Below are 27,003 nucleotides of genomic sequence, written 5' to 3' on the forward strand. Positions count from 1 at the left end.
GGACGTGTGTGTGAGCGCGGAGCTGCGGATGCGCCATCCATTGGGATCCGCGTGTTTCCTCAACGTTTCCTCAACGTTTTCTTTCTTTTTTTCTGTTTTTTTTTCCCCCTAAATTACTCGTGTTGGTGTGAAAAGCAAGTCGGTTCAGTTAAGGCCAACTCGTGTTATATTTTGAGTAGGAAGGGGGGAAATATGTAGTCTGTTTGGAATCTGGGCCTAGCCTTGTGGAATCTGGGCCTAGCCCTGTGCTGTTGGTGGCAGGCAAGCGCTGTTCCTGTGCTGGAGGTTTTGTACATTTTCAGCCCACATTTTTATAAGGCTTTTTTTTACATACATACTTGCTTTTATTGCCATACAAACATAGTTTGGTGCAGCGTGTCCATGCAGAGAGTGTTTTTGCTGAAGAATGCAGACAACAAAAATGCTGGAAATGCCACGTCCTAGACCTCGGTCTGCATCTGCCAAACATGATTTTCATATTTTGCATTTTTTCCACTTTTTTTTTTTAATGTAATAAAATGCTATATGTCTGTCGCTCCACTTGCTGGAGAAACAATTCCCTTCGGAACAGGATTTTCTGCCAGTTCTCTTCGCATTGGGTCTTCTCCGTCCACACATCTTCTGGATAGTAGGAAGGGACAGTGGGAATCTCGTTCATCCATTCATGCGCGTCACTAATTAGCTGACGAGGCATTTGGCCACCTGAGAGAGTCTCAGTTCCTCCCGCCGCTCACCTGCGCTCCGTTGAATTTCTTCACTTTGACATTCAGAGCGCTGGGCAGAAATCACATCGCGTCAACACCCCCCGCGGCCTTGCGATGCTCTGTTTAATTAAACAGTCGGATTCCCATGGTCCGCATTAGTTCCAAGCCGGCTGCTAGGGGCTGGCCGAGACAGGGTGCTGGACTGCGGACCCCCCGGGGACCCGCCCCCGCGGAACCGTGCGCCGGCTGCGGGGACTCTAGACCGGTCAGCGTCACCTCCATCCCTGGGAAACTGATGGAACGACTTCTCCTTGGTGCCATCTCCAGGCATACCAGGGGTAAGAGGGTCACTGGGGCAGTCAGCATGGCTTCACCAAGGGGATGTCGTGCCTGACCAGCCTCATTGACTGTTATGAGGACATAACAAGATGGATGGATGATGGCAGAGCAGGGGACGTGATCTCCCTTGGCTTGAGTGAGGCATTGACACAGTCTCCACAGCATCCTCACAGCTGGACTGAGGGAGTGCGGTCTGGACGATCAGGTAGTGAGGTGGACAGGGAACTGGCTGAAGAGAAGAAGCCAGAGAGTCGTGGTCAATGGGGCAGAGTCCAGTTGGAGGCTGAGGGAGCTGGGGCTCTGGAGCTGGACAAGAGGAGACGGAGGGGGGACTCATTCCTGGGGATCAATATGGAAAGGGGGAGTGTCAGGAGGATGGAGCCAGGCTCTTCTGGTGACAACCAGTGACAGGACAAGGGGCAATGGGTGCAAACTGGAACACAGGAGGTTCCACTTAAATTTGAGAAGAAACTTGTTGGGGTGAGGGTGGCAGAGCCTGGCCCAGGCTGCCCAGGGGGTTGTGGAGTCTCCTTCTCTGCAGACATTCCAACCCGCCTGGACACCTTCCTGTGTCACCTCATCTGGGTGTTCCTGCTCCATGGGGGATTGCACTGGATGAGCTTTCCAGGGCCCTTCAACCCCTCACATTCTGGGGTTCTGTGATTCTGTGATAATCTGAAGCAGCCCGATGGTTTTGACAGGCTAATTCTAAAGGCCAGTTTAGCCTTTACTTACATATCAGATCATTTGGAGGTGGAGTAAAGAAGGAAAAGTGGAATGGCCAGATAAAAATGAGCAGGAAGATGATGTGTGATATCAGACAGTCCCTTGGTGAAGATTGGAGGGACGCATTCCTGGAATATAGGATGAATATCTGAAATATGGGCTTCATTCCTTGGAGAACACGCTGCAATTCTGGTTCTGTTCATCCTGAATGAAACCTTTGTAGGAGTCTGTTATCTTCTCGATCTCGGGACTTCACGCTACCAGGAAATTCGAGTTCCTAAGAGCGTGGGCTGTTCCAGGTTTGTAGATAGAATCTTTCTGCAAACTCTTATCTTTATGCGATAAAACCCCAAGTTGTGTCTCTCCATTAACGCAATTGTGAATTTTTTGTAAGATATTAACCCCAGGAAGGTACATGAAACATTTGGGTCAATAGGAGCAGAGCTGACAGAAGGGGTGACAGTCTGGAGTAATCGCCATGCTAAGGAAAGGTACTGTGTGAAAGTAATAACGTTTATGCACATTTTTATGGTGTTGGGGAAGCAGGTCTGGAGGCTGCGGGTACAACAGCATCTCTTTAATTCTCTATGACTTATCCAGGGAAAGGTGGGAGGCAGGTAAGGGATTGAAGAGTAGCTCCAGTAGCTTGTTTTTGTTTCCTGGTACAAGCGACACAGCAAACACCCAGGAGAACATTGCTCAGCCCAAAATGTTTCTCAGCGTCTGTGAAATGGCACCGAGAGCTGTTTAAAGAGGTGGTGCCGGGAGCGATTCTGCAGCTACGAACATCTTCAGGGCAGGTTCGAATAGCAAAGTTCAGAGGTGTGTGTGGGAAACGCTTTGTGCTGTTTACTTAGGTAGAAATATTACTTAGCAACAGCTTCCTGTAATTTTTATGTGCTGGGAATTTCTGTAACCATGAGCTTAGTTTTATTACCTTTGCATGGGAAAGGGGTCTCAGAGCGCCGAGCAGACTCAGACAACCTCAAGGGCAAGATATTTATAAAGGCTCAAACACAAAAGAAAAGTTTCCAGCTGCTCCCACACGAGGTGGAAGTGCTCGTTTTGGTGCAGATCTGATAAGAACCGCCTTTTATTATATTTTATTGTATTTTATTTATTTTTTCCTTGTCTCCCAGCTCTGACAAATGCCAGCTGGAAGCTGACACCCGCTAATCTCCCGGGGCGTCTGTTCCCAGCCCTGCCGAGCGGCACTTTAGTGAGTGCGTGTCGCTATTGTGATGCTTGCGAACGGCCCCACATCCTAAACTAATTCAATTTAGCTTATTAAGAGCAGTTAAGAGATTCATGGCGCTTGGTGGCGTGGTACAGCCCAGAATTGGGGGAAAAGGGGTGGCATGGCTACTGAACAGTTTATTTACTACCTTAAAAACTAGGATGTCAATACTACGGCTGTGAAGAAATCCCCGTGGGGTCTCACCACACTGGAAAAGTTTTCAGCCGAGTTGCCGTTTAAATTCTTTCATCCTCATTCCCCTTCCCCAAAACACCTTGTTACTGAAGCTGGTGGCGGCTGAGGAGGCTGAGAGGGGTTTAACCCTTCACGCGCAGAGCTTCGGCACCAGCAGTACTGGAAGGTATTTGAACATCTCAGTCTGATCTCCCGCGGTGACGTCGGCTGCTCCAGATACCCAAGGGCACTGCAGGCAGGATACGTGGTTTTCCCACTTACAGACCAGCTCCAAGTTACTTTATTTGCTTAAACAAGGGAACCTGCACTACCCCGTGGTCGATAAAATGCAGCAGACTGAGTGCACTTGGCAGGCCCGTTGGAAAACGCTGTTGGCCGGGCACGGAGGTAAAGCAGGAAACGGCAAAATGCGGAAAAAAGATCAAATCGCGAGCAGCAGAGCGAGGGCGCGTTAGTGATAGTGGTGTGTGAGCGGGAGAGCTGCGGCGGCTCACCCGGTGCGGTGTTTGCTGGGGGGGCGGGAGACGCGCTTCATTCAGAGCGAGTCCGCCCCGGCGTTACGAGTGATTCGGTGCCGTCAGTACAGACGAGGAACCGGGCGCCTTCTGTATCCTGTGTGGTGTCCTCCCTTCACCCTCCTGAAGGAAGGCAGAACAACCGTTCTGTATTTTAAACCTTAACAATTAATCCTAATTGTAGAAGTATTCCACATCAAATGCAGTTCTGCTGCCGCTTCCCAGATTCAGGCAGAGAGCAAGACAAGTGAAAGCTGTGTGTGGTGGTGCGGCCCTCACAGAGTGTCCCGGGTTGCAGGGGACCCTGCGGATCATCAGTGTTGTGTCATTGCATGGTGAAGGAACGGGAGGTCTGTGCTGTGAGAGCTCTGGAGGGACTGTGAGCCGAGGGGTCCGTACAAAGGTGTGTGTTCGGGGTGCGTGAGGGGACCGGCTGAACCGTGTTGCTGGGCAAACGTCTGAAAGATCTTTAGCTGTGGGGAATTGAGTTTGACAGGGGTTGTGTCTGCAGACAAAATTTGTGTAAAAAACCAAAACCCAAACAAAAACCCCCAAACCAACCAACCAACCCAAACCACCCACAAAAGAGAAGTCAAAAAGCTCAGGTGTGAGCAGCGCACAGATTGTTTCTAATGAAAGGTCGAGGATTCCGGGACATTTTGATTAATCACCGAGCTGGTGCAAAACCCAGTGGAGGAAGCAGCTCGGCCCCTTCTCTGCGTTGGGAACAATAGCTGCTGACGAGTTCAACCATCGCGCTTCCCAATTATATCCTATAATTGTCTGCCGGTTCCTATTGGAGGGATGTGAATGAACTTGCTGGGATGTTTATGCTGCTTAATTAGAGCTGTTGGTTCGCCGACAAAAAAATAAAATGATGAGATTGGGCAGGGGAGGTGGGGGATCGGGATGTGCCCGGGGTTATTTTGGGGGCTGCTCTGATCCCCGGTTTGGTCACCAAATGCTGCGGATTGCAGGCGGGTGCGTTCATCGGCTGGATCTGGATCTCCGGGCCGCGGGCACGGCGCTGGCTGGGCTGACATTGTTTGGGAGCCGGCAGCGGTGCTTTTATTTTGGCGTGTGACATTTAAAACAAACGGAGAATTAACTTTGGCTCTGTCTAGTGCTTAAATGTTGGCTGAGCGAGGGTGATGTTTGCGTTTGTCTGGTTTCCTCGCGAATCCCTATTTAAATGAACTGAAAAACGGGGCCGGGCGCTCGGCACCTGTTAAACGGCCAAAAAGTTTTGTAATGTGGGATTTCTCATTCTGTTCTTCAAAGCAGGTTCGGAATGGCTGTGGAGAAGGGCAGGAGGATGCTCTGTGCTAACTGTTCTGTGAATCTCTCACGTGACAATCAGGCGTCGCGCTAAAACTGCGTCACGTCGGGAGTTCATGCGTGAGAAAGCGCGTGAAGGATTTTTGCCCGTGGAGGCGGGTTTGGACGCTGCTGCGCGGGTGAGGGCGCAGGCAGAAGCGCGGGACGGCGCAGGAGGCCCCGCGGCGTGTCGGGTTTCCCGGGCGCTCGGCACGTGCGGGTCAGTGGGCGCTCGGCGCAGCCCTGCGCGACTCCGGTGCCGTTTTAGGCTCCGTCAGGCACCCACGTTGCGTCACGACACTGAATGCTCCGTGAGCAATGTTCATTAAAACCTACAGTTGTTAAATTAGCAAAAGAAAACGTCCCGTGAAGATTGCCTTCTCCTTAGGCTGCTCTTCCACTCTCCAATAACATTATCTCCAAGGCTGCCTCAATAATTTGTATAGTGTTCGACTGCTCTTTCAGCGCTTGGATATCGGGTTTCTGTGGCTTGGTACGAAACTAATCTACAAGTCTATTAGAACTAGGTGGGACCTTCATCAAGCATCAGGGTGTTTTTTGCTCAGTGGAATATAAAATGCTCTCCTTTGAGGGTGTACAGCGCTGGGTGTGATAAGAAACCGTCCTGGTGTTTTGCATGGCTCTGTGCGGAAGGAGGAGCCGCTGCGGGACGGCTCTTGTTGATCGGCACCGGGGAAGAGCGGGTTGTTTTTCCACATGCTCTAATCCGTGATAACAAAACGAGCTCCAGATTGTGTTTTTCAAACCCGCTTGTCTCTGCGTGCTCAGATTCACCAGCGACCGTCGGCTGCGGTGGTGCATCCAGCCACCCAGGGCCTCGCTTGGACTGGCGCGGTTTCAGATACGAGCCTTGCTCTGACGCTGAAGGAGCCTGAGCGGAACTCAGCGATAAACTGTCAAGTGTTTTGCTTATTTGGGGTATTTTACAGAGGATTTTGCGCTGGATGTGGACTCGGTACCACCAATCTCTTCTCCGCTGCCTTGTCTCGTTCTGCGCCCCTCTGCACCTCGGTGGTTGTAACGTGGAGCTGATCAGAGCCAGATCTCAAAAAACTTCAGACGGTGAATGCAGCAAGAGCATTGAGACAGAATTTAACTTTAAGACGGGTTTAGACAAGCAGCTGTCAGAAGTTCCTCAGGTAAAGTGTTTGATCTGGCCCTGGCCAGGTGGATGGACTGGGCGGCATCTCCAGCACTTCTGGTCCAAGATTCCAGTGGCAGCAGCTCCGAGCTGACGTTGGGAACCGCTGCAGTTTGCGTGAGAAAAGACTCTCTGTCTCTGAAGAAACTGATAGGGCTTTTGGTATCTTGCCGAGCAGAGTCCCATCTCCTCTTCTTGCTACATACCGCTTGTTTACGGATTTTTGTTTTCCCCAGAGAAGCTTATTTCCATAAGTTTCCCCCACACGTGGTAATTGAACCAAGTGACAGTTTGAAGAGTTTATCGTGGCAGAGGCATAAAACAAAACAAAACGTTGTGGCAGTGGACAGTTGTAGCCATTAACTGTTGTGGAAGAAAGACTGAGAACCCAAGACGTCCCCTGGGTTTATTGTAACTTCACACGGTTCAGTTCCCTTGTTGTTGGCCTCTCCTTGTTGGGGTGGCCCGCTAATTAGGGATTAATTTCCTTCAGATGCCAACATTCTCTCGCATAATTTACAAGGAGAAATAGATTAATAGGCTCTGAGGGTGGCTTGTGCACTGGAGTTAGTGGGTTTTGTACTGATCTATAGCCATTTGTTTTTCCTGATATACTTGTTATTATCCATTGAATGACTGGAGCGTGGGTCTTGCTGGCGTGCCGGAGATGACAAGGGCAAGTAGTAAATAAAAATACATTTCATAGAGAGGTCTCAACTGCTTGGCTCGGGGACAGCAAGCAAACAGGATCTATTTCAGTGCTGCTAAGTAAATTCTTATACCTAGAAATAAACTGTGGAGAGCATACTTGCAGCTTTGGGCAAAGAGAGAGGCGTGTATGGATGAGTGGGCATGAGCTGGTGAGGCCAAAGTGACCAGAGTAGGCGAGAGAATATTATATGGATGCATATAATCAATGTATCTGGATCTGGAACAGGTTGTGTTCCTTCTTTCTCTCCAGCTGCTTTTCAGTATCTTCATCCACATTGAACTCCGGTATCCGTGTTTATGATTCATGACCATGCCGTGCGATCTCTCCAGATTAAGATCTTAACCTCTGTCTGACATTTCGGTGCAGATCATTAGTTATCAGCTTCATCTTGTGGTTAATCTTACGCTTCCGCCCATTTCATTACCTTTCCCTGTTACGGACAGCTCCGCTTTCCTGTTTGCTGTAAACCATACGGCCTTTGGAGTTTAGATTTGCTCCTGTTTTGTGTGTCCAGGTTACATTTGACACATCCCCCTCCATAACATATCCAGATGCAATCCTCCCTATTCCCGTAGAGCCGAATGTGTCGACTTCGCTTTCATTCTTTCGTGCCTTGTTTACTGCAACATCCTTCTCCGTGGCCTTGAGAAAAGGGATCTCTTGTCTCTGCAGAAAGCAGAGGTTGTACATGTCACAGAAAACAGAATCCCAGAGTGTCAGGGGTTGGAGGGCCCTGGAAAGCTCACCCAGTGCAATCCCCCATGGAGCAGGAACACCCAGATGAGGTTACACAGGAAGGTGTCCAGGCGGGTTGGAATGTCTGCACAGAAGGAGACTCCACAACCCCCTGGGCAGCCTGGGCCAGGCTCTGCCACCCTCACCCCAAACAAGTTTCTTCTCCTCTTTCAGTGGAACCTCTTGTGTTCCAGTTTGCACCCATTGCCCCTTGTCCTGTCACTGGTTGTCACCAGAAGAGCCTGGCTCCATCCTCCTGACACTGCCCCTTTCCATATTGATCCCCAGGAATGAGTCCCCCCTCAGTCTCCTCTTGTCCAGCTCCAGAGCCCCAGCTCCCTCAGCCTTTCCTCACACGGGAGATGCTCCATTCCACTCACATATGAGTAAATTTCTCTATTTCCAGAGAAAAGCTCCCCCGGTAGTTGTAGCGCAGAAGATAATAGATTAGTCCCTGGTCTGAACAGCGGAAGGTTGGCATGGAAGAGGCTGCATTTCTCAAGAGATCTCCCTTTATCTGCTCTTTTCCTCTATCAACACCACAACTCAACCTTTTCCTCCATTATCTCCATTCAACAACGTCTTCCAGAGGCCTCCAGATCCCGCGTTATCGCCGCAGGACAAGGTGCCACGCAAGTCCCAACCCTTTTATCTTTTCTGAACTCCCGTTTGCTGATCCCAAGTGGTCCAGATGACAGCACCAGCATCTCCGCCGCTTTGAGCTGTGTTAGACTGGCAGGATGCGGCCAAACCCACGGGGGTTTGCAGGTACCACCCCTCCCATTTTGGAATATTGGAGATATTCCCATAGCTCCAAATGAGCACGAAAGGCTAGGGAGGCAAAACAAGGGTTTTTGTTCTTTACTGATAGATGAGATAAGAGTCGAGACGCTGTCCTGAGAAATGTCAGTGGGAAGAGTTTCCTTGACATGTTGTTTTTGGAAGTCACTGTCTATGGGAAGGGAGGCACCTGCAGTTAATTTTATCTGTTCCTGTGTAAATACGAACCTCCTAACGTTCCCAACTCGCAGTTCCGTGGGGTCGTGGCATTATGTACTGTCATATCTTGTTTTATAAAAAACACTTTAATTTTAGTGCTGATGTAGAACCTTGAATTTATCTGGCACTCGGTTCTTCCTGACTTGGTGCTAAGGGCCCAAATCCTGTTGGAGTCGACGTGTTTTGGGCGAGTTGTTCCCTGCATGTCTTTGGGGAAAAGGGAGCGATAACTGTTGTTAGAGCAGCTGAGCACCAGGAATAAGTGACATCAAGTTTGCTTGAATGTAATGTGATATTTCCTGAGTTTTGCTTGATAACGACAGCCAGCATCAGGCATTGCTGACAGTCTGTTTGTAGAAGCGTGTTAAGTTCTTATTTTCTTTCCAAGTTTCTCCACTTATTTTGCAGATTAAGGTTGGGAGCTGCTGTTGGACCCCTGTAGCCTTATACTGAACCCCCCCTGGACAGAGTTTTGTTTGATTTTTAATAGTTCTTTTCAACCTTACGATACACTAATGCACTCAGCTTGGGTGTCATCCTCACGTGTTCAATCACATAAATGATTGTGAGCAACAAAAATGAAAAATTGCTTTACAGATAAAAATTTTATTATAGAACTCTAAGAAATGCTGCCTAACGAGTTACTGAATGTGGAGTCTTCGTGACAGGAAGAGAATGAGTTAATGTTAAGGAAAAGTGATCAAGTGCAAAACGCTATGTATGTATACCATGATGTAATATATAATTCCATAAGGAGCTGAGGTCCCCATGGATTTCAATGGCAGCAACGCCGCGCAGCACTTGCAGAGACTCAGGAAAGCAGCACAGAGCCCGCGGTGCTAAATTAGGATCACACGCTTGCGACACAGGCGGCAGGAGCTCCCGCGGGGCCCCGCTCCTCGCCTTTCCTTTCGTCCCCCTTGCTGGCTTTGTTGTTGTTTAGAACCGCAAGAGCCCATTTCCACAGAGGTCACTATCGCGACTGCACAGTTAGGAAACCAAATTACAGCTCCCACCGCAACCGTAACCCGAGTGTGATTAGATACGTGCGAGGCTCTTCGTGAATAAATGTATGTGACAGATACCGCAGCCATTTACAGTAAGAGGGGAAAAAAAAGCGCAGAGCTCTCCGATACTGTTTCCGTGGGACTCTGGCTTTGAATTCTACGCGTGTGCACGTCATATAGCATTACACGAACCTAAGCTCTGGCAGCGAGCGGCACGTATCGCGGCCAAAACAGCCCGTTTGGAGCCGCGTCCATGCCAGGTCCGCGCTGGCTTCCTCCTACACTTTTTTTTTTGCTCCGCGTTATAAATACGCCTCGTGAGTTAAACACTCGCCGTGAGGAGGAAAAACCGCCTTTAATAGCCCATTAAATTGCGTGAGCCTGATGCGTTTGGCGCGTGGGGCTGCTGGGGGAGCGCCGCGTTGGGCGGCCGCGAGGGGTTACGGGCGGTTTGATAGCGGAGGGCCGGAGCCTCCCAGCAAACGCATTGGCTGAGGCTGAGGGCGGTTCTGCTGCCGCAGTTGTTTTCTGTCCTGGACTCCCTGGGATCCGGAGCCTCCTAATGACCCTCGTCTCTAATCAACACGCAGCTTTGTGCCACTCGTACCGCGGCGCCCGGTGAGTCTGCTCCGTGCCGGTGGCCGCGGGGTGGCCCGAACCGACCCGCATTACACAGGACAGGGATTGTGTGGATTCATGATAAATTGGTCCCAAGCCCCCGTGGGAGCGGCTGTCCCTGTGCAGTGTATAACGCAGCATCTCGACGTTCTTACCTACCGTGTAAACTTTCTTCCTAACGAGCCGCGGCCCATCTGACCCGGCTCGTTGCTGTTTTAACCCATCCCGTGGCAGCGAATCCCAAAGGAAAAGCAAAACTGAGCGATTTACATTTATTTTTTCCTTTTTTCGAGCTGTTCGCTGCTGCTGCTTTTTAGCAGAAAGCAAGAAACAGGACTTAATGTTTTCAGCCGTACTCCCGTATCCAGACTGTTTACCAGCTTAACGCTTAATTGACTTGCCTGTTCAATATGGATCTCCTGGTTACCCGTGTTGGCTCGGGAACGTGTTTACAGGATCCGTGTGTTCTGTTTTCACCTGGAGCGCAGGGAAGTGGCGAAACGGAGCGATCCAGAGGTAGAAATTCCTTCGCGCTGACTCCGTTGCCTTTTGTCCCCCGAGCTGGGCCTCAGCGGCACGAAGAAACGGCACTTGGAATCTGTAATCAGAAAGGTTTGTAAAAGTGCATTGTTTCCCAGGTCTTTGGAGCCACGCTAGTGAGCTGGTTAAATATTTATTCACCCCTGGAATCAGAAGTTTGAACCTCAGCATGGGCTCCGATTCTCCCCCGTCCGGGGGGTAGTTAAGTGTTGTGTTAGTGAAGTGTTGTGTCACCTCTGGGACAGCGCCGGCCTGCAATGAAAGTGTGATGTGGCACAGAGAACCAAAACCAGCCCCCCCACCTCCAAACCAAACCAAACCAAGACAAAAAACCCGCAAACACAAAGCCAAAACCAAGTCAAAGCAAAAGACCCGACAGATGTGGAGTCACCCAGCCTGGACACTGCAGTAGTAATTGCAAGAAGCTGTAGTGGAGAGACCCTGGAGAGGTTTCTGTGCGACTTCCAGCTGTTCATTTGGGAAAAACGCAATAGTTTGTAGCACACGTGCTTTGGTGACGTCAGGACGGCATCTCTTCAGGATCTTGGGTAACGAGGATTTGCACAAAATAACAATTGATGCTTTCTGCTCTTTGCTTAATGGAAAGAGACGTTGCCTCGGCTGCTTCGCTCCCTTCGAGCGGTGTGTCAGGCATCAAAAGCTGGTAGAACAGGAAAAAGAGAAACATTAAGCACAGTTCAAAAATAGTTTAATTGTATCTTCTCAAAACCTTTAGAGTTGGGAGTTTGTACGCGGGTCGGGCTGCGGCGAAGCGGGATGATCTGCCCTACGTACAGCTGGGGTTTGATCATCCCCATACGGGTCACACGCTGCTCGTTGAGCTGAACGGAACCGGCCAACATTCCTCGCTCAGCCCCAGCCCTGGTGTTTGCTCGGAGCTACGCTGCTCCTCGGGTTCCATTTCAAAGCCCAAACCGCTCGTTAAAAGTATTGTGAGGTGCTAAGTGATGCATGATTAAAAAGTAAAGCCTAAGAACCTTGAGCAGTAGCACTCGTGGGTGCTCTTCTTGTTGGACTCGTAGGGACAGGCACCGAGAGCCTGTGCTGGGTGCTCGGGCAGCAGCGTCCGCAGGGAAACGGTGGCGGGTCGGTACGTAATGGGAAGCAAATCCCGATAAACCCGGAGGGTTGGTGAAAGTGTTGGACGTGCGTTATTTGCAGTATAAACCGAAATGGGCTGTCCCAGGCTCTTGCTCTGGAGTCCCAGTGATTCTGGGCTTCAGAATGCTGGAGTCACCAGAGCTTGTCACACCGAACCGAGAGGAGACAAAAACTCGGGGGGTTGTTTTTTTTGAAGACGAGCATCAGTGAATTGTGAGAGCGAATGATAACGCACTTCAAAAAGATTATTAACATTTGGAATTCACACTAAAAAGTGAAAATGAGGTGGCTCGCGGATGCCTCTTTGAAAAGCAAGTTGCCAAACCAAGTAGGCCGAGGTGGTGTTGCTCGTGCTTCCCGGCCATGCACCACGAGCTGGTCCTGCGCTGCTCAGTCGCCTCTTATCTTTTCTCTCCGCAGTTTGTCCGCCTGCCTGCAAGTCCCAGGGCTGCACGCCGGACGGTCAGTGCTGTCACAGCGAGTGTCTCGGGGACTGCACGGAGCCCAACGACCCCGAGAAGTGCGTGGCTTGCCGCAACTTCTACCTGGAAGGCAAATGCGTGGACACCTGCCCGCCCGGGTACTATCGCTTCGAGGGCTGGCGCTGCGTCACCTTCGGCTTCTGCCAGGAGCTGCACAACAAGTGCAAAAACGCCCGGGAGTCGGGGTGTCACGTTATCCACAACAACGAGTGTGTTCACGAGTGCCCCTCGGGGTACATCATGAACTCCAGCAAGTAAGTGCGCGTGTCTGCAGGTGGGGAAAGCGGTTCTCGTGCTGCGCTTTTCTCTCGCTCGGACGGCGAGTTTGTGGCTTGTGTCAAGACTAACAAAAGTTTCTGGGTTGGAGTGGCTGTGATAATTACCTGGTCGACTTTAATATGATTTGCAAAGTAATACCTTGCTAATTCAAAGCCGTTAAAAGCAGCCAGGTCTACCTACAGGTTTATTATCTGCTTCCCTTGTTTCCTCTAAGTTTGGAAAAAGTGGGAGTGGGAAAGTGGAGAGAGAGGATAAGGAAGAGGAAGGTGCTGGAACTGGAAGGGTCTTTCTGTAACCGAGTGGGACGAGGGAGACGGGCAGTGACGAGGCTTTAGTGACCCCGTGTCCCTTCCCCGTGTCCCTTCTGAGCAGAACTCAGACCTGAAAGCCCGGCCATTAAGCAGAAAAGTGCAAAGTGGTGTCTAATGAAAAGAGCGGAGCGTGTTTGGCGTGGACGGTTCTCAGAATGTCTGTCCTCATCTCCCTAATAACGTTCATTGAGCGGGTTCACACTGTGCCAGACGCAAACGGACAGAGTAACAAACAACCGCGGCGCGGTCAAAGCAGGGAACGGCCATTCTGACTATTCCCAGGGCTTTCCGACAAAGGAATTAAATAATTTATGCTGCTGGGCTGTTTATCACTGAAAACTTTGTTTGTTCCCACAATAACATTGTATATCGTGATGAGTCAGATTTCCTATGAGTATTGATAGCTTTGTGCTCGCCTGCCTTTGCTGCTGCCATCAGAATTTCGGGGAATTCGCTCTAACGGGACTTTTTATTCCGTTTCCTGTTTTGCTTTTCAAAAGAACGAAGTAGATACGCGGCTTGTGCGGCACCAGCCATCGCTGGGTCGGGCTGCGGGTCGGACCTCAGCATTTATTCCTCTGAAGCAGTCGGCAGCGTGTTCTTACGGTGGTACGACCAGGGCAAGCAGCTGACTTGCTGCCCTGTAATAATTCTTTCCCCAGAGCACATGGCTGCTTGTCTTTTCTTAAAGCAACTTTATGTACAGCCCTTAATCAGAGGATTCCCAGATGCACGGCCAGCTCTCCGCTCATTAAATACACGTTTGATTAACGATCTTGGGATGGAGACTGGGCCGGGGATTCTTGATCGTGAACCCCTGATGTGCGTAGCACTGAGCAGCATCGGGGTAGACGGACTGTTCAAAGCAGTCAGAGTCATTCTGGTTGCCGTTACGTAGGAAGGGACTCAGCGATTAGCGTTCAGAATGTAGAAATGACAGTTTAAGTTGTTATCAGCAGTTATTTGGAGTTCCGAAGAGCTGGCAAGTGAACCCCATGATGTATTGTCACTTTGAGTTGATCACCCTGCTTGTAAGAGTTGCTGGGGGCGCCCCGGACGGCGTTCTGCAAAAGCATCACGTTTGCCGTTGCCGACTGTGTCGTTCTGCAGCTTGCACTGCACGCCGTGCGCGGGGCCCTGCCCCAAGGTCTGCGACTACGGCAAGGAGAAGACCATCGACTCGGTGACGTCGGCCCAGGAGCTGCGCGGCTGCACCGTGGTGAACGGGAGCTTGGTTATCAATATCCGCGGAGGAAGTGAGTTCTCGCGAGCGCGGGGTCGGGAACGCGACACCGCGCCGGGGCTGCGGCGTTGCGCTCTCTGAATCGGGTGGGAAAAGTACCGGCAAAGGAAAGGCCCTTGTCATGTTCCCTTGGGGCTTTTTGCTGGTTTTTTAAGGTCTTACAAATCTACGTAAAGCAGTTCTATTTATCTATACAGTTGGGCTCCAATATCAGTGTTTCTGTCTGTGATATCAAAAAACTAAAGCCGATGTTTCCTCTCCATAGATAACATAGCAGCTGAGCTAGAAGCGAATCTTGGCTTGATAGAAGAAATCTCAGGTTACCTGAAAATTCGCCGCTCTTACGCCTTGGTTTCTCTTTCTTTCTTTCGTAAACTCCATCTGATCAGAGGAGAAACCCTGGAGGCTGGGTGAGTTCTTCCAAAAGACATTTTGTTTCAGTGCTTGGAAGTCTGAGATGTGCCAGTGCTGTATTGTACACAATTCCTGAGTTGTTTTAAATCTTCCTATGGGGAAGATAGTTTGCATTCGTTTTTCCTTGGTGTCTGGATTAGTGCTTAAGAAAACAAACAGAAAAGGAGTTTTCAGTGGATCCTCCCCCCAACCCACACTGTCATTCTCTGCTTTCAGGAATTATTCATTTTACGCCTTGGACAACCAGAATCTCCGCCAGCTCTGGGACTGGAGTAAACACAACCTCACTATCGCACGGGGGAAACTCTTCTTCCATTACAACCCCAAGCTGTGCTTGTCGGAGATCCACAAGATGGAAGAGATCTCGGGGACGAAGGGGCGGCAGGAGAGGAACGACATTGCCCTGAAGACGAACGGCGACCAAGCCTCGTGTAAGAGACTCGCGGTGCAGCGAGACGTGTCGTTTGCCTTTCCCTCTGCCTTGCTAGCCTTGTTCTCCTATTAAAGTGCTATAATATTTCTCTTGGCCTAGTCCTTGGTTTTCCAGGGACCAGCTTTGTCCATTTGGTAAAGCCCCTGGTGTGTGGTTTGTTTCTCCATTGGCCAGAACCATCCTTTGGTCTTCAGAATTTTGCTCTTTTTCAGGGTTGAGTTTATTGTTGTGTCTTCCTGAAGAGTTTAGCACGACTTAAGCTCAGGCCAGGCAGGGACTTTGTGCTCAGAACCTGATTAATAGTCATAATCTTCTTTCCCCACGTCATGAGGTGACAGTGCGCACGGAACGAGCCCTGCAGAGAAACAGGATTTGCACCGTCTCTGGAGCCGCGCGAAGGAGTCGCTATGGCAACAGAGATATTTTTGCAACTCTTTTTTGTTGCGCTTCGCGGAGGTTTTCAAGCTCCGTGCTGGTGGTTGGATGTCGGGGCAGCCGGAGGTGGTCGCGTTTCTCTTCGCCATGTTCACTCCGCTCTGCTGAGCTGTTCGCTGGGACGCCCCAAACCGCAGTTTGCCAATGTGTGCGGCTTTTTGTTTGGTTTGACATTTCAAGACCAGTTTTTCACGAGCCCGTTTGTTCTGGCTGCGGGGCCGGTGAAATGAACGTTCTTCCTCCCTCTACCGCAGGAATGGCAGATCCCATCGGAGCTCCGTCTGCTCCAACCTTGCCTTAAAGCAGGAGTAGCATTGAAAGGGAAGGTTTTAATGAACAGCTCTTCTCAACGCCAACGTTCTCATGTTCATCCATGGAGAAAATAAACTTCTGAAATAATCGGCAACAGAAACGTTCCTTTTTTAGCACTAACAAAGCTGTTGTCGCTTTCGTTACAGGCGAAAATGAATTGCTGAAGTTTTCTTCTATCAGAACTTCTCACGACAAGATCCTGTTGAAGTGGGAGCCGTACTGGCCGCCCGATTTCCGGGACCTGCTGGGATTCATGCTGTTCTACAAAGAAGCGTAAGTGATCCCCTCGGGGATTGTCGGGCTCCTACGCTCCAGCTTCCACTGTCACCCTCTATAAAAGTGTTCATTGAGATTCCCAAGTACAGTCAAAATTCCTCATTTAGCAGCAATCCAACCGTTACTCCGACTGTTCTAGACATACGTAACATAACCATGGAGGTTGTCATCTTCCCGCTATCTCCAGGGGTTGTTGAGGTATTTCTGCTCTTTGAGGTGGGAAACATCCTTTTAGAATCAAGGTTACCAAGCTGATTTTTGTAAAGCTACAAATAATGAGCCTGGATTGAGCTGTTGGGATCAGTACCCGATCTGGGTTGAAAAGCACGTTGTTTTCAGAATACGCACAATGAGGTAGTTTTATTTTCTCCAAAGGGTAAAGAATTACAACTTTCTTTACAACAATGTCTTTAGATATGTTTTTAAAAGCTTGAATTATGTTAATTTGAGGCTTTTTTTTCCCTCAAGTCCCTACCAAAACGTGACGGAGTTTGATGGCCAAGATGCGTGTGGATCAAACAGCTGGACGGTTGTGGATGTCGATCCGCCGCCGCGCTCCAACGAGCCCAAGGCCCAGGCCCAGCCCGGGTGGCTTCTGAGGGGCTTGAAGCCATGGACACAATACGCCGTGTTTGTCAAAACTCTGGTCACCTTCTCGGATGAACGAAGAACCTACGGTGCAAAGAGTGAAATCATCTACGTTCAGACCAACGCTACTGGTCAGTGTCGTTAGATTAATGTTGCTTTGCGAGTGAAAAAGAAAAATAGATGTAAATTGTCTTCTGCTTGAGAGTCCTGATAGCCCCATGTCTGTGAAACTTCTTGCTGCTCTGCTTTGGTTGGAAGGTATTCCTACAAATGGAATAACGTGCTTTGCTGCGTGGGGAGCAGCTCTTGCACCAGGGTTCTGTGGCCCACCGGTGTGTCCTGTTGGGTGTCCCGGTGTCCTCTGCCCGTCCCTGGCTCCATCCAGCGGAGCGGTGGGACTGACGTGGTTCTGTCTCTTTTCCTCCCTTGCAGTTCCATCCGTCCCCTTAGATCCCATCTCCGTTTCCAACTCTTCATCCCAAATCATCCTGAAGTGGAAACCGCCCTCCGAGCCCAACGGCAACATCACGCACTACCTGGTGTTCTGGCAGCAGCAGGCAGAAGACAGCGAGCTCTATGAGCTCGATTACTGCTTAAAAGGTGCGTGTTTCTCCTTCAGCCTTTCTCAGGATCGCCTGGGGACGCTCCGGGTGCCCAGTTTTGCTGTTTTCAAGGTTATTGTTCAATAGACAGGCTGAGGCGCAGCTGTGTTCTCCCAGTGCTCAGCTACATTAGGTGGCTCTACCAAAGGCTCTCCAAAAACAAAGTAATGGGATATTCTTTTGCCTTTGGAGATCTCCCTGCTGCACTTGTTCCTTTTAAACCAAGTAGTAAGTTTAATAACAGCTGTGGAGATAGTAAGATATCAGTGATTCTGGAGATCAGTGACCAGGTTGATTCTTTAAGACATCCTGTGCCCGGTTTGGGATTCTCTGGAAATGCGGTTTTGCTGAGCACGCCCAGAATCTCACGCACAGCCCCGTGTTACCTGAACTGAGCTGAACGGGGTGGAACTCTGAGCTCCCTTTCAGAAATAGCACAGTTTGGAATCAAAGGCCTGTCAGAAAATAAGGAAAGCTGCTTCACCCCGGGTCCAAAAGCTCAGGAGGCACCAGGAATCTTGTGTGCTCTTGGTTTGGATCTTTGTAGGATCCAACATCTGCTGCTGCTGTGTCAGGTGTGAGTGACACCAAAATGGTTTTGTCCACAGGGTTAAAACTGCCCTCAAGGACGTGGTCTCCTCCTTTTGAATCCGAAGACCCTCAGAAGTATAATCAGAGTGAAAACGAGGATGTCAGCGGAGAGTGTTGTTCCTGTCCTAAAACAGATTCTCAAATACAAAAGGAGCTGGAAGAGTCCGCTTTCCGCAAGACGTTTGAGAACTATCTTCACAATGAGGTTTTTGTCCCCAGGTATGAATAGTGAACAATATTGCCAAGGTGGTCAGGGGTAGGGGGATGTAATTGATTATTAAACTGCAATATCGGGCTGGACGTGGCCGTATTGCCCGGCTCTGTCGGCTCTGAGCCTGTCTGGTCCAGCTGAATGTGCAGGTTGGAGACTGAGAACTGAGCACCTACAGCTGATGTTATTGCAGGCTTGGAAGATTCCGCTCTTATTTTCTGACTCTGAATTCTCCTCAGCTGAGCGTGGAGTGAGAGAATCCTTAGCAAACAGCTCCAGGCCCACAGCTCCTTTAAACTCGGGTGGTGCCAAAGTAGCTGGTTTATTTTCTTTCCCCAAATGTTGTGGTCTAGCTTGAAAAGAAAAGAAAGGAGGGAGGCTGGCCGTGCCGCAGCTTGTCCTTCAGCGGGGTGTGTGCGCTCTTCCTTGCGCCTAGCCCGGGAAACACCTCCGATGCCACGAGGAGCGCGGGTGCTGCGGGTGCTGATGTCCTGTCCTGAGTGTCCCCACGCCTCGTACGCACCCACACGGGGCGCGCTAGAGCCTCCAGGGCGTTACCCTCACCGCCAGCACGCGGTTTGTTCTCTCCGTTTATGCTCTGCTTACTGTCCTTACTTAATCAACATTTATTTTCAGGTGCTTCCCAAAAGCCACGTTAATGCAGTGGGTATTTTTGACTGTGGGGTGCGTTAATAGCCGGCGTCCCCCCCGCCAGCCCGATTTGCTGCCTGCAGCTCTCACCTCGCGCACGTTCTCTCCTTTTGCTGGTTCTTTGCTGCTAGTGCCGATCAGGATGAGTTTCAGCGTGCAGAACAATGCCAGGACACATGTTCAGAGCAGCGAGAACCAAACCGTGTGCGAACGCCAAACGCCTCTTGACTTAGGCAGCAAACTGTGACACTCTGATTTCTTTTTTGTTTTCTTTCTTCAATGTTACTGTGCAGCCAGCCCGGGATGCTTCTCAGGCCAGTTTCTGGGGTATGTATTTTAGGAAGAAACCAATCACCAGGATGTGCCACCTTGTCAGCCTGCTAAGGAAGAAGCCTCCTCTTCCCCCGGGCTAACTAATCCTTTCCGTACCAGCCCCTCTCGCTGTTATCGGTCAGCACTAAAGATACTTTCCTGCTGGCACTTGTCCTGCGTGTCGTTTCCGACAGGCCCCAGGCTGTGACAGCGTAGACTAGAATGAGTTTTCCTGGCAATACTGTGCCTTTGCCTGCTCAGGAACCTCCGAGCTGAGGCCGGTGGGGAATAGGAGAGGGCAGAGGTGCAGAGGACAGAGCAGCTGAGAAGTTATTCCCCCTATGTCTTGTCTCCTCCTTTTCCACTTTTCTCCTCTCGTGCTGTTCACAACTCGCCCATCCCTGTGTGCTTTCCCATCCGGATGAGGTTTTGCTGCAGATGGGCCTCAGTCCAGCTCCCATCTCACCCGATGTGCTGAGAAACCCCCGCTGGAAACCACAGCAGCGGTTCCTTCCCCTCTACATGGTCAAGTAGCTTCTTCAGGAGATATCATCACAAGTCTTGGGGATTAATTTGCTCTGGCAAAGCAAACCAGAAGTTTCTAAGTCCTCGCTGTACCCAGGCGGAGCTCAGGGGTGTCTTTACACCTTGTCACCTCCCTGCGTGGCTGAACAAAGTGGCCATCAGAAGCTGATGCTGTGTTTCTTCTCTCCTGTGTTACCTGCTCTTACCTCGGACGGGGTTCAGCGCAGCTCGGAGCAGGCGGGTGGGTGCGCGTTGCCCGGGAGGCTGTGGCGGCTCCGTCCCTGGAGATGTCCGGGCTCCGAGCAGGGGGCGGCTCGTGCAGCCTCCAGAGGTGCCTCCCGAGCTCAGCCAGCCCGGGATTCTGCGCAGACCATGGAGAGATTTCCAAGAAGGTCCTGAGGGGCAGAAAGGAGCTAAATGGCTGCTCTTCAGGGTGTAATTTCATGTGGGTTCTCCACCAGTACTGCAGAAGAAGCAGTTTCTCATCTGGCTCTCTGTCACACACACTTGTGCCGTGACAAACATTAGTGGGCTACAGAGCGGACAAGGTCTGGGAAATGACTCCAGTTAAAAGCGGCTTTTTTGATTCTTAGTTTCCCAGTTAACCCGGTTAACTGTGCAGACAGATATATAGGTGCTCTTACCAGGGGGAAGACGGGCCGGCTGTTCCTCTGCTCTTGGCAGGTGTGTGGAAAAGCTCGGCTTAAACTGGGTGAGACGTGTCTAAAATCCCCGCACGGGCCGTGCTGTGTGTGAGGAGTTGTCACGTTGTCGTGGGAGCAGGAACCAGAACCTGAGAATTCTGCAGGAGTTCCTGAAGCGCCCATAAGGAAAGTTGCACGGGAACAGCTATGGGAAGGCACCACAGATTTGAAAGTACAGAGAATCTGACAAGAATATTGCTGCAAATCCAGGATAATAAATATGTGAAGATTGGGGTTTACAGCTTCAAAAGCTTTTTCTCACTCACTGTTACTTGAGAGGGGAGAAGTTGTTCCAGAGTTTTACTCTCTGTTGCATCAGTGGTCAAATTACTGTTTTACTTGTGAAGAACAGATTTCTCCGAAAGCCGAGGAACAGCTGAGCCCACACTTTGCAAACGGTGGCGCGTAACTCAAGCCCAAAAAAGGTCCTGCTTGACTGTCAAGATTCCTTCCACCCTGGGACCTGGGTCTCTGAACTCTGCCCCATTGTTGGGGACACGGTTCACAACAATGCTCAAGCGGAGATAACGAGTTAATTAGTAATTAGAGAAAGAGACAACAAAAATCAGGAATGTGCTCTGCTGAACCCGCCGCTTTGCGTCCCGTTGATCTTTCTCATCAGGTGGATGGCAAAAACTTCCATGATTGCGTCCAACCTGATTTGAGGAAACCTTAAAATTGGCTTTTCTGCCTCGTTGCGTTTGCTGCGGGAGGAGAAGTGACTTTAGGGCACGGCGCTGGCGCTGCAGACAGGACCTGGGCTGCGCAGCTCCCCGTTGTAGCCACGTTTGGCCAATGATTTGCCCGGCGGTCGGAGGCGGCAGCGGAAAGTTCAGCTCGGATCTGCTCCAGCACCCCGGGACATTTTTAGAGGCTGGAGACGCCTCAAGTGCGGGTTCAGCTCAGGTCGCTCTTTGTACACGTTAATAGTTCCGCACACAAAACGAGCATCATCCCCTTAAAATGCACGGCCTGCTTTTAAAACAACGTTAATTCCTTTAGCGTAACAAAGCGCTGTTACTGATTCACCGCGCTGGTCGGTTCCCAACCTGGAGTTCTCTGTGGCAAATGTGCGGCAGGACATGAAGCGCTAGAACAAGGAATTTTGGTTTGATACTAGTTCTTTATTTTTCCCACCCATGAAAACGACATTTGTGAATGGCTCTTAACTGGGCTGAATTGATTGTGTTTCTTTACTGACAAAACTGGATTTAAGGTTGGCTGATGGCACTGGGAATCGAGGGAGCGCCAGGGCTGCTTTTACAACTGCAAGAACCTGATTGTTCAGGCTGAAGTGCAATAATTTCAGAGGTGCTATTTGCTTAATGAAACCACCCAACGAATGATCCGGATCCGTGAGTTTTAAATTCATCTGTTGCAAAGAGCGTAACAGTTTTGGTCTCTCGGGAAAAGGTTAAAATCACCTGTTTATCTGTTTAGACTCAGCCTTAGGGTTCTGAGCGGCAGAGGGGACGCTGGGCACTGGTCTCTTGCTTTGCAAACGTGGGTTTGTGACACTGGGAACATGCGGCATGGCGAAGGTCACCAGCCCGGGGGCTGCGACGCGACGTCGTTTGCTCCCATTAAACCCAACGCGTGGCGGCACCGTCCGGGGAACCTGAGAGGGTCTAGAAAAACTCGAATTCTCAAGCAAATACTTTAGACTTGGATTTATTTTCATGTTTTTCCCTGTATGAAGTTGTGCAGAGAAAGAGCCTCAGGGTGTATAATTTTTAAAGCATTACAGGGAGCGAGGCAGATTGTGTATTTTTGGGGGTTTTTTTAATCCAGAATTTCTTTGTTGCATTGAATTTGAATTTTCCGGGGTGCTCTGAGCCCTCCCGTTTGATCTCTTCCTTTGCAGCTGAGCGTCTTTGTATTGAACCCAGCAAATAAAACCCTAACCCGTGTTATTTAACAGGCCGTCAAGAAAGCGCAGGGACCTCGGCTCTGTGGCAAACGCCACTGTGGTGATTCCCACCGTCCCGTCCTCCCCGAACAACTCGGCAGCGTCTGAGAACGCAGAGGAGCAAAAACCGTTTGAAAAGGTGAAGTCCAAGGAGTCGCTGGTGATCTCGGGGCTGCGCCATTTCACCGGGTACCGCATCGAGCTCCACGCCTGCAACCACGACGCCCAGGAGTCGCGCTGCAGCGTGGCAGCCTATGTCAGCGCCAGGACCATGCCCGAAGGTAGTTAATTATCCTCCTGAGCGGGGGGTTAATGGCTGTGTGCAAAATGCTGCTGTTCCTGTGGCAGCGAGTGGAAATACAGACACATCGTGCGGGGCGGCGCTGTCCTGATGTCCGGGTAGAAAAGGGTGATAGATGGATTTTTGAATTTGGCCCAAGACATGAAATAAAGTAACTCATCCCTGGTTCCAGCCAAGGCCGATGACATCGTCGGGCCGGTTACGCATGAAGTGGTTGAAAAGAACAGTGTGCACTTGAAGTGGCAGGAGCCAAAGGAGCCCAACGGCCTCATTGTGCTGTACGAGGTGAATTACGGGCGTCTCGGGGAGACAGAGGTGAGCGTTCCTGCTTGTCCCTTAACACGCTTGGAGAATTAACTCCGCCTGGAGTTCAGTCTTTCATAGTCCTTGGTGTGTGGTTTTCTGTCCCGCCTGGTTTCCTTGTGTACGAACCAACGTGACACAAAACTTTGCCGGTGGATTTGTGTCCCCTGGAGGTTTGTGGCAACACTGAGAAATAAAAACCTGCCTCTGCGGCGCCTGTTTGCCAAACAAGTGTATCTAATTTTCCCGCTTTCCGTGTGCAGTTTTTGTAGGAGCTTTATTTCACAGCAAACATACGTCTCAATTTAAGTTGTGCAGAGAAGTTGAGGAAGGGGTGAGCTCGTGGGCAGAACGCGGAGCCGCGTGGCCTTGCCAGACCCAGCTCCGGTTTCAGGGCTGAGCTCTGGTGTAAAACACAAATCCAGGGCAAACCGCTCAATTGGAAACGACCAGAGCACCTGGAAACCCAGTTTGGGTGCATTTACAGCCAGATGTGTGTGCGTTTTCCAGGCCGGGGGGCGAGGTGGGGATCCCGGGTGCTGTCGGAGCTGTCGTGGCGGTGGCGTGACGCAGCCTTCCTCTGTGCTCCCTCCTCCTCCTCCTCCCGCAGGAAGCTCATTTCTGCGTGTCCCGCAAGCATTTTGCCAGCGAGCAGGGCTGCAGACTGCGGGGGCTGCAGCCGGGAAACTACAGCGTCCGCATCCGAGCGACGTCTCTGGCCGGGAACGGCTCCTGGACAGAACCCACCTATTTTTACGTGGCAGATTACCGTGAGTTCATTTTGTTTTCAATGCGTATTTCCTGATAGAAGCCCAGGTTATTTTTGGGAGATGGGGGTTTGGCAAGGAGCACGCAGGGAGCCGTAGGGGCTCATAAAATATTTAGCAATGCAGCTGCTCTCTAGGAACTGCAGTGCTGTGGAAATGTGTGACTTCTCTTCACAGAGCTGCAGCCCCACGTTCTGTGTCTGAAATAGCCTCTAGTTTCATATTTGTTCAGTTTATTCAAGGGGCCGATGTTACTGAGGAAAAGACTTGGATTTTGGACCCTTATGACACCTCCAACTCTCTCTCTCTCTCTCTTAGTGAATGCTCAGCCTAATATTGCTGTTATCATTGTTCCGATTATTTTTGCCATAATAATTGCTGGAATTATTGGAGCTGCTTACGTGCTTGTGAAAAAGAGGTGAGTGCCATTTTCTGTTTCCTCCAGAACAATCAAAACTCGTATTCAAAGATCTTATTTTATTTGTTGGAATTAACTCTGTGTTTATTTTCTAATTGACATAACGGTTGCGACATTAGTTTAGGAAATATTTTGTGCCTTTGGAAGCGGGGACTGTGTGTTTGCTGGTGCTTTGGGAGTTACTCAAACCACCTGCGTTCTCATGAGTCGGAGGCTGCAAACCTGCTGAAGAATTTGTTGGGTTTTCTTTTCCAGACAAACCGAAGGACCAACTGGACCACTCTACGCATCCTCCAACCCCGAATATCTCAGCGCCAGCGACGGTGAGCGCTTTATCCGCTGCTTTATCTCTTGTGTCGTCATCCAGGCAGCGCAGGGTGGGGTTGGTGTTGTCTTTATGGAGCGTTCCAGTCTTTTTGTTTCAATTTCTACCCATGGCAGCACTGGAATGTCTTTCAAAAGGTACTTGCTTGACTCAGAAACATTTCCTTTTGTTCCACAGTCTATGTCCCCGACGAGTGGGAGGTTCCGCGGGACAAGATCACGCTGCTGCGGGAGCTGGGCCAGGGCTCCTTCGGGATGGTCTACGAGGGCATCGCCAAGGACATCGTCAAGGGGGAGCCCGAGACCCGCGTGGCTGTGAAAACCGTCAACGAGTCGGCCAGCCTGCGCGAGCGCATCGAGTTCCTCAACGAGGCGTCCGTGATGAAAGGCTTCAGCTGCCATCACGTGGTAATTAGCATCGCCTCGCGTGATTAGCGAGCGCCATTGCATAGCAGCGCTGTGAAAGCTTGGCGTTTGGCTTGCAGAAGCATTTGATCAAAAAGAGCCTTGGGTGCATGCTTTAGTAGTGTAAGCGTCAAGGTTTAAGGCTGGGTTGGGGTATCTAATCCCAGTTGTGTCCTGGCTTTCATGGGATTGAATTTCATGGAATTGAATTGGATTTGAATTGGATTCCATTCGTGGAATAGAATTGAATCGATCGTATGGGTTAAGGTCATTTTTAGGGTGGCTTTAAATGCAGCTTAGGCTTATGACAGCTCAGTTGCATTTCATATTTTATAAAACGCATCCTACAAAGGTTCTCAGTGTGTCAGGGCTCTGTGGTGCTGTCCTGAGCTCTGGTTTGGGGCTGTTGGCTTTGCCATGTCCCCCGTTTTCCATATCCCAGTGTGGTTGGACACAACCTTGAGGGAATCTCTTGCTTGTTTTCCAGGTTCGCCTCCTCGGGGTGGTCTCCAAAGGGCAACCGACTCTGGTGGTCATGGAGTTAATGGCACATGGAGATTTGAAGAGTTACCTTCGCTCTCTGAGACCCGATGCCGAGGTAGAGACAGGAGAGAGAGTCCGTTGTGCCGCAGAGTCACTCGATGTGGTTTCTAACCTTCTGTGTTCCTTGTAGAACAACCCCGGTCGTCCCCCGCCCACGCTGAGGGAGATGATCCAGATGGCCGCCGAGATCGCCGATGGCATGGCCTACCTGAACGCCAAGAAGTTCGTCCACAGAGACCTCGCGGCGCGCAACTGTATGGTCGCGGAAGACTTCACCGTGAAAATTGGAGGTACGTAGGTGTGGTCAGAAGAGAATCCCGTGGGTCATATTGGCTGTGAAGGCCAAGACCGGTGCAGCAAACACGGGGGATTTTCAGTGGCTGCCTTTGGAAACACAGCAAACTTTGCTCTGTGTCTCCCTGGTGAGATAATTGTATGGATTTTAGTAAGAAAATAGTCTCCCTTAGAGCTAGAGCAGCTTTTTCTCACCTTCTCCATTCTCAAACCTCTGTCCAAAAAGCTTATTGCCTTTCCAGCCTGAGCTGCCTGGGGTTACATCACTGTTCTTGAATTTCATGAGAATTATGATAAAGAAAGTGTTGGGTACAACAAACCAGGGGCTGATAATCCTGTTGTTAGGTCAGGTGCCTTTGAAAAGCCGTTTATCTTCCACAAGAACTAGTTTTGAACCCAAACCCTTTTAGAAATAAGCAAATACAGCATGTAAAAATAAACCCAAACCCCACAGCCTGGTGGTTTTTCACACCTCTTTGGACGCCAAGCCAAGGCCGTGGCATTTCAGGGCAAAGAGAGCTCTGTTTCACTTAGAAGGGATGAATAGAAATAATGTTTGGAAGAGAAGCTGTTACTTAAAAATGTACCTCTGCCGTCTCTATCACAGCTCTGTAGGAAAAACGCAGGGAAAAGGAAAGTGTTTAGAATACTCATCACAAGGTGACAGATGGCTGCACGTTGGGCCACGGGCAACCCAGGGTGCGTGAAAATGACCCGAGGTCGAGGGAAGGGAACGTTCATCTGGAGATGATGCGCAGACGTGTAACACATCCCCATTGCTTCCCTCAGACTTCGGCATGACCCGAGACATCTACGAGACGGATTATTACCGCAAAGGGGGCAAAGGGCTGCTGCCGGTGCGGTGGATGGCACCCGAGTCGCTGAAGGACGGTGTGTTCACTACGTATTCCGACGTGTGGTAAGTCAGACTCTGCGATCCCAGACGGATTCGAGCTCAGTTTTAACACGCCTGATTTAAATTGTGAGTTGCCGGCTTAGAGTACAGGCAAAAGTGTTCCTGCTCCATGGGGGGATTGCACTGGATGAGCTTTTGAGGTCCCTTCCAACCCCTGACATTCTGGGATTCTGTGATTGTTTGGAAATCCTCTTCTTAACAATACAGTCGTCCTCTTTTAGTGTACATTCTCCAAAATAAACACTGTCACTTGTAGATCTCCAGGATGTGTTCTTCTCTGTTTCTTAGGTCGTTTGGTGTCGTCCTCTGGGAAATAAGCAGTTTAGCGGAGCAGCCGTACCAGGGACTCTCCAACGAGCAGGTGCTGAAGTTCGTGATGGACGGAGGGTACCTGGACCAGCCAGACAACTGCCCCGAGAGGCTGTAAGTGACACGGGGACAGCTGACCCAGCCACGCTCCTCAGCTGGTGACACAAGGCACCTCTCAACCCCTTCTCTGCTGGGGAGGAACTAAACAGATTTTAGT

General features: G+C 50.4%; 1 protein-coding gene across 2 annotated transcripts in view; it reads left to right on the top strand.

Annotated features, from left to right (window-relative positions):
• The window catches only part of INSR (insulin receptor), a 42,936-nt gene that overhangs the window by 9,552 nt on the left and 6,381 nt on the right, over positions 1 to 27,003 (top strand). The window contains exons 1-19 of one of the 2 annotated variants that reach the window (XM_065042473.1): positions 10,144 to 10,878; positions 12,349 to 12,664; positions 14,111 to 14,256; positions 14,509 to 14,653; positions 14,874 to 15,088; positions 15,984 to 16,110; positions 16,582 to 16,832; positions 17,134 to 17,301; positions 17,912 to 18,113; positions 22,219 to 22,487; positions 22,680 to 22,822; positions 23,421 to 23,580; positions 23,896 to 23,995; positions 24,251 to 24,318; positions 24,498 to 24,727; positions 25,212 to 25,322; positions 25,398 to 25,557; positions 26,351 to 26,480; positions 26,766 to 26,900. In XM_065042473.1, the coding sequence (XP_064898545.1) occupies positions 10,677 to 10,878; positions 12,349 to 12,664; positions 14,111 to 14,256; positions 14,509 to 14,653; positions 14,874 to 15,088; positions 15,984 to 16,110; positions 16,582 to 16,832; positions 17,134 to 17,301; positions 17,912 to 18,113; positions 22,219 to 22,487; positions 22,680 to 22,822; positions 23,421 to 23,580; positions 23,896 to 23,995; positions 24,251 to 24,318; positions 24,498 to 24,727; positions 25,212 to 25,322; positions 25,398 to 25,557; positions 26,351 to 26,480; positions 26,766 to 26,900 (3,278 nt within the window). In that variant the 5' untranslated portion in view covers positions 10,144 to 10,676. Of the gene's footprint in view, positions 1 to 10,143; positions 10,879 to 12,348; positions 12,665 to 14,110; positions 14,257 to 14,508; positions 14,654 to 14,873; positions 15,089 to 15,983; positions 16,111 to 16,581; positions 16,833 to 17,133; positions 17,302 to 17,911; positions 18,114 to 22,218; positions 22,488 to 22,679; positions 22,823 to 23,420; positions 23,581 to 23,895; positions 23,996 to 24,250; positions 24,319 to 24,497; positions 24,728 to 25,211; positions 25,323 to 25,397; positions 25,558 to 26,350; positions 26,481 to 26,765; positions 26,901 to 27,003 lie in introns of those variants that run through there. The other variant, XM_065042472.1, reaches the window with a different exon arrangement.

This window comes from Columba livia, chromosome 27 (assembly GCF_036013475.1).
Source record: "Columba livia isolate bColLiv1 breed racing homer chromosome 27, bColLiv1.pat.W.v2, whole genome shotgun sequence".
Taxonomy (NCBI): domain Eukaryota; kingdom Metazoa; phylum Chordata; class Aves; order Columbiformes; family Columbidae; genus Columba; species Columba livia.